Below are 15,720 nucleotides of genomic sequence, written 5' to 3'. Positions count from 1 at the left end.
TTGGGATTTTTCATGTTTCTGCAAAAATACAAAACGTTTTAAAAAAGGTTTCAAAGTAGAGATGATACAAAAATATCATACTTGGTCATTTATTTAAAAGGGACAATTATCCTGCATTACACATCTGTAAGTGACAAACTATGTGAACCTCAAGGTTTGGCAGATAATTAGATGGGGAAATAGAGTCTGGTGTTTTTAGTCAATGGGATGACAGACAGTCAGGTGTGAATGGGTGCCATGTTATTTTTAAAGAACATCAAAGTCTGGATGTCGTGGCACCAACAGAGGAGATTCTCAAGGACTTCTGAAAAAGAGCTGTTGATGCTCATTAGACTGGAAAATCTCATCTCTATAAAGATTTTGGAATTCATGAGTCCACAGTCAGACAGATTGTGTAAAAATGGAGAAGTAGAGGAGAGGTTAATCAACAAAAAGTAAGAGTAAATCCAGTTATAGTCTGCGAGGTTGTAAAGAAACCAAGGGTAGCTCTAATATTAATGTTCATGAGTCCACCATCAAGAGAAGACTGGACAAGAATGGTGCACATACACAGCTGCAAAAAGCAAGGCTACTTCTCTAAAAAAAATACCCTTGCATTTTACTAAAGACCACATGCACAAGCCAATAGCCTATCAGAAGAATGTTTTGTGAATGGATGAGACCAAAAAAGAAATTTTGGTTTAAAAGGGAAAACACTCCATTCCAGCATAAGAACTTCATCCCATTTGTGAAACATGGTGGTGGTAGTATCATGGTTTGGGCCTGTTTTGCTGTATCTGAATCAGGATTGCTTGTCATCATTGCATCATTGATAGAACACCTATCCGTCTGTCCATCCATCCATCCATCCATCCATCCATCCATCCATTATCAACAGACTGCTTAATCCTCTGTAGGGCCATGGGGGGCTGGAGTCTATTCCAGCTGACTTAGGGTGAAGGCAGGGGACACCTTGGACAGCTCCCCAGTTTATCACAGGGCCACACAGAGAGATTGATAGAGCAAGGAATTCTAAATTATGCCAGGGAACTCTAAAGGAAAATGTCAGGACATCTATTTATGAACTGAATTTCAAGTGAAAGTGGGTCATGCAACAAGACAATGACCTCAAGCACAAAAGTCATTCTACCAAATAATGGGTAAAGGAAAAGTAAGTTAATGTTTTTTCAACAGACCAAATCAAAGTCCTGACTTTCATCCAGTAGGAATAATGTGAAAGTACCTGAAGTGAGCAGTTCATCTCAGGAAACCCCCCAACAACTGAGAATTTAAGCAATTCTTTGCAAAGAAATGAACTAAAGTTGCTCTATGCAAAAAAACAGGATTCTTCAACAGTTACCTATAATGCCTCAACAGTTACCTTCATTCGCAGTCAATGTTGCATGAGGGGGTCACGCCATATACTAAATACAAGTATTTTGCATCCTTTTGCCACTCACAGATATGTAATATTGCATTATTTTCATCATAAATTACCTAATACCAAATTACCTATTTACGTTAAATTGTATTTTTCTCTGCTTTTTAGGACTTGTGAGAATATCTGATAATGTTTTTAGGTCACATTTATGGGTTCACAAAATTTAAAGCACCACTGTAAATAGTTCATCTTTCCAGGCTGTATCTTTGAGTTGATAAACACTCACAGTGTAAAAAGAAGCAGCAGCATAACAGGAAAACCTAAAGCCACCATGTTCAAAGCTAACATCCATATCTTCCATTAGGCTACCTGTTGGGTGGTCATGTGATGCGGTTGTTCCATGGACATGACGAGGTGGTGACCATCCCAGGATCAGACCAGAGTGAAGAGCAGCAGAGGTGCGTAATGCAGCACAGCAAGCCTGAATACACAGCAGCATTAGGGGGCCCCGCTTTAGAGATGGCACAGCAGTGACACCACTCATGAGAAGCTAACTGAGTTGTGCATTAACTCTGATGCCTCTGCTTCCACCACACGTCATGAAAATGTCTCTGACCAGCGTAACGCTCAGCTCTCCAGAGAGCCAAAATGGCTTCTGTGTTATTTTTATCTAAAGTATAGCTTCTTGGTGCCAACACGGATAAGGTAGGCTGCAGAAAAATGGCACACTGGGCTTGAAGTGGGTCAAAACAGCGGGCAAAGCCCACACACACTCAGCCAGGTGCCAACAGATATGTGCCTTCCTCTTTGACGCACACACACGTACACACACAGTGTCTATTTTTAGAACAGAGCATGGCAAATATGGGGGCGGGATTAGATATTAATTTCTAGCTTTGGCTTTTCTCCTAGTGTTGTCCTTGAAATTCAACCTAAGGAGCATGCTTTTTAGAGGTCTTACATTTTTCTGGGGCAGATCAAACACACTCCAAGCTGTCACCAGGGGAGTGATTTCTTTTATCTTGGGACCCAGTCACCCATATCACTGATAGACAGTGTAGCTGTGGATTATCAGGGCACATATGTCTCTGTTTGAAGGATGTGATGCTGGAATCGGCAGAGTAAATACAGCTCATGCGCCAGTGTGTGTGTGCGTGTGTTTATGTGTCTGAATCAAGTATCTTGTCAGTGAATATCAGTGTGACAAATGAGAGGAAAGAGGTGGTGTTCTTCTAAGCCAGGATGAATGACCTTGACGGTGCCGGTGGTGGCTAGACAGTCCACAGACAGACCACCCACTCATGATTCTTTGGCATCCCCAGGATAGTCAACTATGAGACGGGTAAAGCTGGTGCCAAGGCGAGGTCCTTGTGGAGGCTGGAGCCCCTCCGAATCAGGTGGGTTGTGGTTCACGTGATCCTTCAACCATTTCTCACTCCCTCCTTTATTCTTTTTGTAAAGATTTATCACCACTGTCCTGTTTTTCCATCTCACCTTTTTCTTTTTGTCTGCTCTTTGTCGTTTGTTCATTCCCCCCTCTCGCTGTCTATAATTTACTACACTGTGGCCTCTCTGTCTTCTTCCCTCTTTCTCTTTCAGCTCTCCCTTTCATGTCTTTACAGCTGGTTATTTTACAGCTGCCCCGGGATGCAGCCTTTGTCAAATTTAATGTTTGTCTCATCTCTCATGTTTCTGATCTGGTTTTGTTTTGAACTGTCTAATCAGAAACAAAATGCAAAATTAGAGGAATATTTACAGCTTTTTGCTAATGTTTCAATCACATCCATGCTAGATAATTAACCGCTGGCAGCAGATTTTAGATCAACTAATGAGCAGTTAGTCCAAGAATGCATTTTTTTCCCCTGACTTGTGCGTTTGTGTTTAATTTTGTTGTGTCAATGTGACCTTGACAGCTGGAGTGGGAGCCACATCCGTTGGGGCCAGCCCTTCCGACTACGGCACCTGACCACCGGTCACTACCTGGCCCTGACCGAGGACAGAGGCCTGGTGCTCCAGGACCGGGAGAGGTCTGACACCGTGGCCACAGCCTTCTGCTTCAGAGCCTCAAAGGCAAGGACACGCATACAGACACAAGGGCACAAACACACATGAAGATGTATGTGTTCGACTCCCCGCTGTTCCTCAAGGTGACACGTGTCACACGGGATCAGCTACATACTTCCTCATTAAATACCAGCGAGAGGGCTTTATAGTGATCCCCTCCAAACCTTTACGAATGAACCGCCCACTATCCTTGGGCTGGAAAATCACCATTTTTTTCAAGGACAATGAAAATTACAGGAATTATTGGAGCAGCAAAAACTACGCCATAGAGGTTAATTTAGCTGAACTTGCCGACTCTGACTGAACCGACCGTTTAACTGGACTCTGTATAATGGAGTGTCCAGATAGAACCAGTGATTGTGAGTCAATTACTGACCCATCCAATGTGGATTGAAAGCGTATAATATAGAATAAAAGTGAGGCCATTTATCATTGGACTCTTTTTTTTTGTCCATCATGGGTTACAATTGTATCTGATCCTCGCAGCAGAACAATGCTCTCTCTGTGACGGGTAGAGTCATAAACAGCAGATGCGGCTGACATTTGGTTGGCGGTTTGATTAAGAACAAATCTGCATGCAGCATGTCTCTTGTTTGTATTGTGCCAGCGTGCTCATGCGCATTTCACTGACAGCTTTGACATGTTCATTGTCTTCTCCCTCCTGTTGCAGGAGAAGCTGGAGCAGAGCCCCAAGCGGGACATCGAGGGGATGGGGGTGGCGGAGATTAAATACGGCGACTCGCTCTGCTTCATCATGCACGTGGCCACAGGTCTCTGGCTCTCCTACCAGGCGCCGGATGTCAAATCTGCTCGTCTGGGTCCCCTCAAGAGGAGAGTGAGTAGTGACATGCATAAGTGGATGCAAAGCACATAGGAAAACAAATAAAACTAATAAATGACTGAGAATCCTTGGAGCAGATAATTATTTTGAGGGTAATGAGTTGATTGAGTTAAGATGATTGTCTATTAGTTCATATCTCTGCCTCCACTAAATATAAACCCTGTCCCTTGGCTACTGTGGCAGAAGTGATAGAAATGTGTGGCGCGATAATGTGGATGACAACATGTCCTCCTTGTAAACACAGCCAGATAGCCTGTAGTGTCAACACCTGTGTTCCAGACATTGTAGCTCAGTGCTGGCTGAGGATGGCTGGAGACATTTCCTCCATTAAACGGACTCCTGTTGCTTTTTTTTTGGGTCATTTTCCCCTTTTTCCTGTATCATCTCTGTGTTTCTCTCCCTGTTATGCCCTCTCAAGGCGTGCCTACATTCTGAAGGTCACATGGATGATGGTTTGACCCTCCAGCGCTGTCAACATGAAGAGTCCCGCGCCGCACGAATCATCCGCAACACCACGCTACTCTTTAACCGCTTCATCAGGTATGCTATACGTTGAAAAAAATGATGCCGTTACTCATTTCAAGGATGTGATCGCACAAATTACCCAATTAAAACAAATTACAGTCAACGTTTGTCTTGAGCCGCTTTATTAGGGTAATCTGCAAAATGCTCTGTGACTGGTAGAAGTTACATAAGCATCACGCTGATGATGGCAGAGTAATTTATAAAGATGATCAAAGTGAATCCCCAATCCTCAGTGCCGCCACATCACAAAATTATACCCGAAACCTAAAAAATCAACATCTCAAAGCCCTTCCAGACTCTCTCACAATCCACACAGTTGTGATATAACGTCCCTCCAGATTGTGAACGCACCCAGCAGAGAGTTGAGCTCTGGGCCTGTGAGTTTTGACTGAGTGGGGTGCCAAAGCCCCAGACAGCTCACTCAGTGGACCAGTCATGCGTTTCCAAATGGCAAACATTGCAGCGGCATCACGGCTACGCACGGCCGGCTATGAAAAAGGGGAGCTGTGGAGCACGTAAGTGGATGCTTCCAGCACCTTTATTTGTTATCACAGGGCCCGCTGTCCCCTGGGTCGGGCTCGGGGGGCGCTCATGGCAGTAACATGTGAGAATTTGTCTGCCTCCCCTGCGGCTGTGACACATACATCTCCCCCACACCCCTCCCACGCATACGACAGGAGCTATTTTTAGCAGGCCAGCGGAAATCAGCATTTCAGCATGAATGAACCTGTGGGCTAAACATTGTGTTAGTCATCGCTGCCTCTCCTCAAGTCTGCGCTGACTCCCAGATAGGCTGTCGTTATTACTGATTCAGTGCATTCCTAATGAATGGGAGGGTTTTTAAAACGATGCATGATCACAAACATCAGTGAGAAGTGCTGTCTGAATGAGTTTTTTTTTTCTTTCTGTCTCCGTCCTCCAGAGATCTGGACTGTCTGGGTGTTAAGAATAGGGCTCTGGTCGCCCTGCCTGTCGAGGAGGTGCTCCAAACCCTCAATGACCTCATCACCTATTTCCAGCTCCCTGATGCTGAGCTGGAGCACGAAGAGAGGCAGATAAAGCTGCGCTCCCTCAAGAATAGGCAGAACCTCTTCAAACAAGAAGTGAGTTTGGCCATCAAGGGAGCAAGCCATCACTTAATAATATCACGAGCTGTTCTGCAGTGCAGCAAAAATATTACAAAACCCCCGAGCGAAGAGTTGTGATTGAGGCAATTTTAGTAAGTGGCTGCACGTATGATTGAGCCGGAGTGCAGCGGCGAACTTGCACAAGTTTGCGGAGAGCAATTGATTCTTTGTGGTGTGTTTCAATGCCATCTTGTATTTGGAGTCACTGCATATGAAGGTGTCAGCAGTTTTTGGTGTTATAAGTTTCCTCCCAAGGCTGGCATGAGTGCACTGAAGCTTTCTGCTAAGCCTCTAGGGCCTAAATTGCTTTCATCAATTACAAAATGTCAGCTGCCGTACTGAGGGGCCCAATGATGTCAACTATCCAGACTCCCCTTAACTCATCCAGGCTATAATAACTTGAGTGTGACCATATGCTCAAGAGACCATAGTATTAATTATTAGTCATAAATGCAGTACCCATGATTTTCTTTTCTTTTACAAAATAGCATTGTCATAAAATATTACACTTTCATTATTTGCAATTTACGCATATTCTAACAACTGTTTCATCTGTACCTGTCTTCCCATTACAGAGCAGAATAGCACATCTCTGTCCCGGCCCTAATGCATTACATTTAGAAGGTCAATTTGTCACAGGAGACAGCTGACTCATGGATTTTCCTGGCATTATAAATCATCTGCAATTTCCATTTTGTCTTTTACGCTCTCCATTTAGCATATCTGATCACTATAGATATTTCTCTGTCATATAAATCACCATGACACCACCACCAAATGGGACCGCAGAGAGCCATAGGGTTGTGTTCGTGATGGTCAGCTAATTGAAAGCAGGGGACACATTTCACTAAATGAAGCTTTTATACTAATGAGAGCTTGTCATTAATATTAGATAGGTATTTTAAATGGGTATGTTATTGTGGTAAATGTGTACTTTTCTTTCCATTTGTGGTGAAATTATGTTCATACGTGTTACTGTACGTTTCTTAGGGGATGCTGACTCTGGTGTCCAACTGTATCGATCGTCTTAACGTCTACAACAGCGCGGCCCACTTCGGAGAGTGTGCCGGGTCAGAGGCCGGAGCAGCCTGGAAAGACATTCTCAACTTGCTGTATGAACTGCTGGGTGAGACACTTGTCCACCACACACACACATATATGTACAGCATTTAAACTGACTCGTTGCTGTAATCAATCTCAGAGACGAGAGTCATTTGAAGATAAAGTAGCTGCAAGTGTGGTGATTCAGTGGGGATGGAGGTCTCTGCTGACCTGGCATTTAGCCAGCCATTTGCAGATGCTTCAGACTTGAGACAGCTTCGCATGTACACACATACTCCACAAATGCCTGTCTCTAATACTCACACACATATCCATTGTTGGGAAAAAGACTTGGTGGCATGTGGCCCACTGAATACAAAGAGCTTTCCAGTCTGTGTGATGTGCGTCCAGGGCATCAGCCCAACAACATCAGTCTACCCCCACCCCACCCCCCACACACTGGGTGTCCCCCTATTGGCCTGATTGTTTTTTAGCTGTTGAATGTCAATTTTCATCACTGTCTGTGCTGTTTTCTCTTTTGTTTCCTCGTTCATTGTGCGCTCTTTATGTGCCCACAGCCCAATGCCATCAGCCTTCCTACTAAAATCACTTTAACCTTTTGCCACTGCCACCATATGCTCTGTCAGATACGGACGTATCTCACTGAAATTACCTGGCAGGGGAAAAATATATATTCTTTGCTGTCCCTTTTCTGTCTGCATATCCTGCTGTCTTCTATGTGACGAGTACAATGTTTGTCTTGAACATTCCTTCACCAGCTGTCACATAAAAGATGTGTTTGCGAGCAGAAAATTGCGAACAGGCATGATTTTCTTGCTGTCATCATTTAGATATTCTGTATTCTTAAAAAGAGACTCTAGTTGGCCCATATGTAAAGTTTATCTTTCATCTTGCCACACTGAAGCCCCTCTGCCCTCTAAGAATGTCCTTCATGCTCTTATTTACACTGATTCCACCTCCTGGCTCGTATTAGTGTTCCAGCCACGTCTCGCTGTTTCCCCTGTTCCCTCCTCCACACACCTGGTCCAGCGCAGCGCTAAGTGGATTTGGGATGCCTCCCTCCTTTCTTCTCTGTTTGTCTGCATTAAATGACCCTGTCTTCTCCTTACTAGGACATATGTGGGTGTGTTTGTCCGCATGTGTTTGTCTCTCCTTGTGCCAGTCCCTCCTACTATCTTAGGCATCTTCCAATATTAATATGTATAAGGGTGTCACAACAGCACCTCTTCTTCCACTGGCTTTGGGCTTGAATTTAAGGTGTCCACCTTTGGGTGACATTGTTTTGCTGTTGTGTAAGACATCACATTAGGTAATGCACTGAAAGGGATCTATCAGAGAGTTTTTTCTTCAATATAACATTAGACTCATGCACACTTTCTTCATACCCTGCAGCGGCGTTAATCCGAGGGAACCGAAACAACTGCACTCAGTTCTCTAACAACTTGGACTGGCTGGTGAGCAAGCTGGAGAGACTGGAGTCTTCTTCAGGTACACTCATTATCATTCTCCCACATGCTGAGTTTCTAGTGAAAGTGAAGCATTGTGAGTCAGGTACTGTGCGACATCACACCTTAAACTACTTTGAAGGAAACCCAGCACTCCTCAATAGGGACAGGAGTCCTGCTGGCTTAAATATAATACAGGAATATACAATCCTCTACTTTTTAAATGCATAGTAAAGAATATACTCTGCGTTCTCTGTTGATCCGTGCACACTGAATGTCTCTTTGACGAGTGTCCTCTGGTGTGTCTTTCTCTTCTGCGGCTGTTAACTAATTGATGAATTTTGCGGCTGTGCAGGCATCCTGGAAGTTCTGCACTGCATTTTAATTGAGAGCCCCGAGGCACTCAATATCATCCAGAGAGGACACATTAAGTCCATCATATCGCTGCTCTACAAGCATGGACGCAACCACAAGGTGAGCAGTGAATAGCAGTGCTACCATTAAGTGTTAATGCGATATACTGTGTGAATAAAACACACATCTGGGCTCTGTTTTTGTTTATAATTAAGTTAAGATACAAGGAGAATGTTGTACTGTGAACCCAAGTTGAAAATACAGGAGAACGTACAGACGAGTGATGAGTTAAAGTAAAAACCCGAATCCTAGACCTGTACAGTGAGAGTATCAGGTGGTTGTGTTGTCCATTTGGCCTTCTAGAGGGAAAGCTCACTGCAATCATCAATACATTAATGTTCCTCACAGCTTCATCCAGGCATAAAAATAAAAGTCAGAGACAGAGAAATGACAGTACATCCGATGACATTGTGGCATAATAGTGCTACACAAAACAATCAAAATTCACTTTGTAACAAATTATTTGACTGTAACTTATAAACTGTCACTCTGTATGTGACAACTCATCTGTCTGATATGGAGATAAGTACACAGTGTGACTTGAAGTTAGATTCTGATCGATCCTGTCTCCATATTGGGGATTATTTCTAGGTAATTAGTAAAGTTACTGCTGTTTGCCGTGTGTAAATGTGCACAGCTCTCCCCCTTGGGAGAGATTCATATGGATCTTGCTGCTGTTTGATGCTACAGATATTTAATGAACTCAGAAGAAAAGTCCTACAAACAGCTTAAAATCACAAGAACAACCACAACTCCTCTTAATATTTTGCCACAGCCTGATGTATTGTAATGCATTCATTATTGGTGAGGCTCACTAATCTGACTCATTAAGAAGTCGGTCTTCATCCCAGGAAAGTTTTATTTGTATAAGCATTTCAGTTTGTAATTTGTAGAAAATTGTAAAGCAAAGTGAATTAAAAATGTGTCGTGCAAATTGGGATGTTTTTGGTCTAATAGTGGTGCTGAAATGTGAAAAAAGTCTTCGCTAAATGACCTCACACCACTCTGTATACTGTCAACTTCTACCAACAAATCACCAGGGGGATTATTTGGACGTGAAACTGACATGTTTACATGCTGTCAGATTAGCAGAAAGGAGTGCACATCTGAAAGGTGCTTAATAGAGAAACAATAAAATCTATTTTTGAAAGGAATAATTTGACATTTTAGAAAGTATGTTTATTCCTTGTTCTGTTGAAAGTTAGTCCTACACCATGTATGCACGTGTAGCTTAGCTGAGTATAAAGGTTGAAAATAAAGGGCACTTGTTTCTTGGTCAGGACCATTAACTTCCTTGAGTCTCTGGGCTGCATAGCAAAAAGCCCTCTGTCACATAACCCCCTGTTAAATGACAAATTGTAATTTATTCGCTATGGTTTTTTAAATCAGATTAAGCAAATGAGACGTCACATGTGAATTTGTGAACTTTATAGCTACTTGTGATCTTTAGAGGACCTGGTAGGTGGATTTATTTGCCTCATTTGGGCAGAGCCAGGCTTAACTGCTCCCCCTGTTTATAGTCTTTATGCTAAGCTGAGCTGAATAGCTGCTGGTTATGGTTATACAGTTACTGTGCAGACACCAGAGTCCTATTGATCCTCTCTCATCTCTCCCGGCTGTATTCTGAAATATCACCAATGGCTTAGATTTTGTTAGAATTTTTTGTCAAGCATGAAGGCACACAACAGCTCCTGAAAAGGCCTCCTGCCTGTTTATCTTGCACCCAGTCATCTCCACTTCTTTTCTCATTAGACTCACCAAAAGGGTTTGCTGGATGCACATTTATTTCCATAACAGTTCCCTCTGGGCTTCGCTGTCACCGCTTCTTCTCTTTAGCTACTAATTGATTGTGCTTACCTTCTACCAGCATACCAACTTCACTCCGTGACAGTTGGTTCCTGGGGGTTTGGTTGCAGCACGTCCCCATCATGAATCAATCTGTTTACGGTGAAATGAGATAAGTAGCAAACAGTCAGCTGGTCTGGGTCATAAATCAGCCCAAATGTATCATTCTGCTGTGGAAGCAGGAGAAAAAGGTCAATGATAAAGCATAGGTGCTCCGGCCTGTCACCCTTGGCTGAGCTTGCCGGCCCATTTAATTCTAAGGCTTTGTTAAGTTAACGTCAAAGGGATATTATTGGACATGTTTGTGCCCCCAATAAGCATCCCGGAGTAATTATGCAACAGTCGCATAAAAAGAGGCTGTCCGTAGAGCAGCAACCTGGACAGTGATTAGAGACAAACATAATCACAAATTTCTGGAAAGGTATGGATTCATATCCAGGCTGTAATCAGGGAAAATAAAGAAAACATGTCATTACTTGCAGGGGAGCTGTTGTGTTCTTCCACTGGATATTGTTGCTTATTATCCTCCCTGGTGCCGCCACTTCTTCTTCTTCTTTAGATTCTGGATGTGCTCTGCTCGCTGTGTGTGTGTAACGGCGTGGCTGTGCGAACCAATCAGAACCTCATCTGCGATCACTTGCTTCCCAAGAGAGATCTGCTGCTGCAAACGCAGCTGGTGAACGATGTCCAGAGGTTAGAAAACCATCCACGTACCGCGTCCCCTTGAAACATCATGCTCCTCTGATGTTTCAGTTCAAAGTTACTGACTGACATTCTAACATTAGACTTGAGCAATGATTAAGTTAGGAAGCAGTTGAATAATACACAGTAAATACCAATACATTGAAGTACCAGTAAACTTGTAAATATCTTAATCAGTGAAGATGCCAACTGAAATCAAGAATATCTTTGTACTTTAGTACATACTCAAGCTGAAACATTTAACATATTTCTTGCAGATGCTGGGTTTCAATATAAATACCAACTCATTTCTATGTTTGAATTAGTTTGGATGGTGCAAATGGTTTAAATCTCATTTACATGTAAACACTTAGCATTAAGTTTAAATTTACTGGTTTAATCAGCTTCAGAGCCCAAGTAATGTTATTATATGTGATTGTACATTGAGCATTCATATCTATGGACCATGTAATTGGGTGAATGAGTGGACTCTATACATGAAATATACATTTAACTATTACATAATGGCTGTATGTGTTCAGATTGTACTGGCCTTTTAAATCCACTGTTTTTCCTTAACTCTTAGTTGTTTTAAAATGCCAAAATTATTTCAACAAGGACAACATCATTTTATATGGTCTATCTCTCTTTTATTGTCACTAGTGAAGTGATCCTGTCATAGAAAAATCTCAAACCAAATATATTGGTAGCAAATTAAATGATCTTGTCCTTAGGATGTATCTTCTCGTTTGTTTTAAGTGAAAAATAAGATGTTACGAGTGGGTATCTGAGAATATCTTGCTTGCTCTGGGGAATGTTTAATGAATTCACATTTCACTTCACTGCCAGTATGCGACCGAACATCTTCCTGGGGGTGAGCGACGGCTCCGCTCAGTACAGGAAGTGGTACTATGAGCTGATGATCGACCAGGTGGACCACTTTGTGACCAGCGAGCCCTCCCACCTGAGAGTGGGCTGGGCCAACACTAAAGGATACGCACCCTACCCTGGAGGAGGAGAGGGCTGGGGTGGCAACGGAGTCGGGGATGACCTCTACTCGTACGGTTTTGATGGACTCCACCTGTGGTCAGGTGGGTGGGAGGAGGAAGATCCAGCATTTGTGTGTGTGTCTGTGGGGGAGTTGATAATAAGCTTACACATTAAAGATGAGTGGTAAACATGGGCTACAGCCAGGTTGTGTCTAGACAGAATCGCTGCCCTGCAAGGATGATCTCTGTGCCCAGAGAGTGTGTAGCTGTGCGCAAATGTGTGTTCGATTCTGAGTGTGTTTGAGAGATATGATCTGTGCCAGCGTCACTCACTGAGGCGTATTTCACATACGAGTGTGTATGTGTGTGTGTCCCGAGCAGGTCGTATTCCACGGGCGGTTGCATCCATGAACCAGCACATCCTGACCTCCGAGGATGTGGTGAGCTGCTGTCTGGACCTGGGAGCTCCCAGCATCTCTTTCAGGATCAACGGACAGCCGGTCCAGGGCATGTTCGAAAATTTCAACACAGACGGCCTTTTCTTCCCTGTCGTCAGCTTCTCTGCAGGGGTCAAGTGAGTGTTTATTTGTCTCTCCTGTGCATTTTCTGCGATGAACAGGGACCCTGAAATTCCTCCATGATCAATGAGCTGCACACATAAGCCCAAACAGATGAGACAGACAAACTCATGCCAAAAAGTACACAAGTATACATCCAGTTTATACAGCACACCTGCACTCACACACTCTGCATGCATGAAATCCATCTAATCCACCTACTCAGTCTAGTTCAAATGCATTAATCCTCAAGGCCTTTTGATTGGACACAGGTAAAAAAAAGAAAAGGACCAGCTTTATTTTCCCCCTCTGTTGCCATGGTAACCACAGATAGTGTGATTGGCAAGACTTAAAAATGGAATTTCAAGCTCCAGCAGGTTTTCCATGATTCCATGATTGACTCTGACTTTGAAGAGTACAGCAGCAGTTTGCACCTTTCACTCGGAGACACTTGACACCAAAAGACTAGTCTGATGCTATTTGGTCATGTAAGCCAGCGAAGAGTGAATTCCCTTCTTACTGCCTGACAAAAAAACGAATTCTCTGAAAGTGTTACCTTACCTCATGTAGAGAGTTAGAATTCAAGGAGCACACTTTTTCCCTAACAGTCAGGAGAATGGAGTTCACTCATCTGCTTTCATTTGTTTAATCTGTATTAGTAATAGGGTAGAAAGAGGCTCTGCATGATTGTCATGACTTTGGTGTCAATTTCATGTCTTCCGCTCTGCAACTTTCTCACATTGTTGGCCTACTTATCAAACAGATTTTATTCGAACAGACTTTAATCATTTTAGCAAAAATTTTTAATGAGTAGTTTTAGAAAATACACTTTTTTAAAAGGTTCAATGAGAAGGTTAATACCACTCACATGTCTGTATTATTATAATTCCTTTAAGGGAACAGTGATCATGGCATTTTGCCAGTTTGTATTTTGACGTTTGTCTCCTCCGCTTTTCTTACTTCTTATTTCTCCCCAATGTAGAATTTCCATTTTTGTTTTGTGTAATGCAGTCCTTCATGCTGTTATCACTTTGTGAGTGTCCAGACAACCATGTGATTCCACTGTGATACACACTAAGGCTGGACACTCCCAGATTTTCACAACTAGATAAAAGAATCCACAAAAATGATTCTATGGCAGTAGCTATGGAAATGTTGAAAAAAATGGTATGTTTTGCTGAATGAATTACTCTCAACATACAGTCTGTAACCACAACTGTACTGCATTTTATTCTTGTGTTGGAGTGTCGACCAGATAATTAATTCCGCTGGATTATTTATTTTATTATAATATGTGTATTATTAACATGATGTCATTATCTCTTTTTTAAAAATATCATAGTTATTGTCAATACTGTCATATCGCCAAACTCATAGTACATGCAATGTCCCATATGTTTCTTTTCACATGTCAGGAATTTAAAGTCCTTCTCATGTTGTTGATTTAACCCTTAGAAACTCATCTCTGTGTATCAAAATTACAAATTTAGAAGGGCTTTGTTTGCCATAAAAATAAAACCTTCCTGCCTCAGAATGGCTAAGCTCTAACCTCGACACAGTTTCTCTCTCTAGAAGCGATCTACATAGTCCCAGCTACTCTCGATGCAGCCTGACTTCACAAGCAAACCTATGGCTCTGCTTAAACACTGTGAAGCTACTCTACACTACACAATGACAAGCTGTAATACTGGAGTAATGTAGCCATCCATGTTCGAGCCAAAACTGATTCTGAAGAAGAATAATGATGCAGAAAGCTCCACCCTGCCAGTTGACAGGATTGATTCCTTCCATTTGTTATACATGAAACTCTGCAAGTCTGAATCTGTGGAAATGCTCAGACATGGTGTTGACTGCTGGCTTTTCTCATATGTCTTTTAGCAAGGTAAACAAAACTTTCAATTCTTTAAACTCTGAAACTATTCCACCAATTTTATGTTATCATAAAACTAATTGTAAGTCATCTGAAAATGGACCAATACCTGACTTACAAGCTTGCCCACTTCAGTTTACTGGTTAGGATTTTTAGTATTTCATATGCAAAGTGCCCCCTTCTGAACACCGTTGAGTGGTTGAGACACTTCCTAAGCTTGTACTTGAGATTGACCCAGTGAACAGGGTTGACGTCTCCATGGATTCAAACGTGCCAGAAAATGACAGCCACACATCTTCACTGCTCAATAATTGAGGGCTGCAGTGAGAATGGGTTTGGTTGCGTCACCACTACTACTTGAGTAGCTATTTTGGGCGGCCTCAGGAGAGCCTCTTCACAGTGATGGCCTGAGACGTTTTTTTTTTTCCCCTCGCTGAGCTAAACTTGTCCCTGTTAGAGCAGAACTGATTGAAGTGGATTAAGGGGAGGAAAAGTAGTTGTGTTTATCTGCATGGCTGCTTTTCCTTTCACCGCCTGCTTCTTCCATTAATAGCTGTCTGATTATCATTCACTGATTTAAATTTAAAAACTCTTTTTCTCTATTAGTTGACTTTTGCATCCTGCGTTTTAAATGTGCAGAATAATAGAATAAGTCAATGTTTTTTCTCATAAGGGTGCGATTCCTGTTGGGTGGTCGCCATGGCGACTTCAAGTTCCTGCCTCCATCGAGTTACGCTCCATGTTGTGAGGCTCTGCTGCCCAAAGAGAAGATGAAGGTAGAGCCGGTGAAAGAGTACAAGAGAGATGCGGATGGAGTCCGAGATCTGCTGGGCACCACCCAGTTCATGTCACAGGCCTCCTTCATCCCTGCACCTGTGGAAACCAGCCAGGTAAGCTCGCAGGACGGGTGGCGATTCAAAAGAAAATCTCCTCACTGTTA

General features: G+C 42.7%; 1 protein-coding gene across 9 annotated transcripts in view; it reads left to right on the top strand.

The window, feature by feature from the left end:
- The window catches only part of LOC111587668 (ryanodine receptor 3-like), a 122,043-nt gene that overhangs the window by 42,360 nt on the left and 63,963 nt on the right, over positions 1–15,720 (top strand). For all 9 annotated transcript variants that reach the window (XM_055005905.1, XM_055005900.1, XM_055005904.1 and 6 more), the window contains 13 exons: positions 1,725–1,818; positions 2,683–2,757; positions 3,274–3,430; positions 4,095–4,259; positions 4,684–4,805; positions 5,713–5,893; positions 6,908–7,043; positions 8,372–8,467; positions 8,780–8,898; positions 11,243–11,376; positions 12,214–12,455; positions 12,735–12,927; positions 15,454–15,670. In XM_055005905.1, the coding sequence (XP_054861880.1) occupies positions 1,725–1,818; positions 2,683–2,757; positions 3,274–3,430; positions 4,095–4,259; positions 4,684–4,805; positions 5,713–5,893; positions 6,908–7,043; positions 8,372–8,467; positions 8,780–8,898; positions 11,243–11,376; positions 12,214–12,455; positions 12,735–12,927; positions 15,454–15,670 (1,931 nt within the window). The remainder of the gene's footprint in view (positions 1–1,724; positions 1,819–2,682; positions 2,758–3,273; positions 3,431–4,094; positions 4,260–4,683; positions 4,806–5,712; positions 5,894–6,907; positions 7,044–8,371; positions 8,468–8,779; positions 8,899–11,242; positions 11,377–12,213; positions 12,456–12,734; positions 12,928–15,453; positions 15,671–15,720) is intronic.

The sequence above is a fragment of the Amphiprion ocellaris genome, chromosome 20 (assembly GCF_022539595.1).
Source record: "Amphiprion ocellaris isolate individual 3 ecotype Okinawa chromosome 20, ASM2253959v1, whole genome shotgun sequence".
In the NCBI taxonomy this organism is placed as follows: domain Eukaryota; kingdom Metazoa; phylum Chordata; class Actinopteri; family Pomacentridae; genus Amphiprion; species Amphiprion ocellaris.
This window is presented reverse-complemented; position numbering and strand designations above follow the sequence as displayed.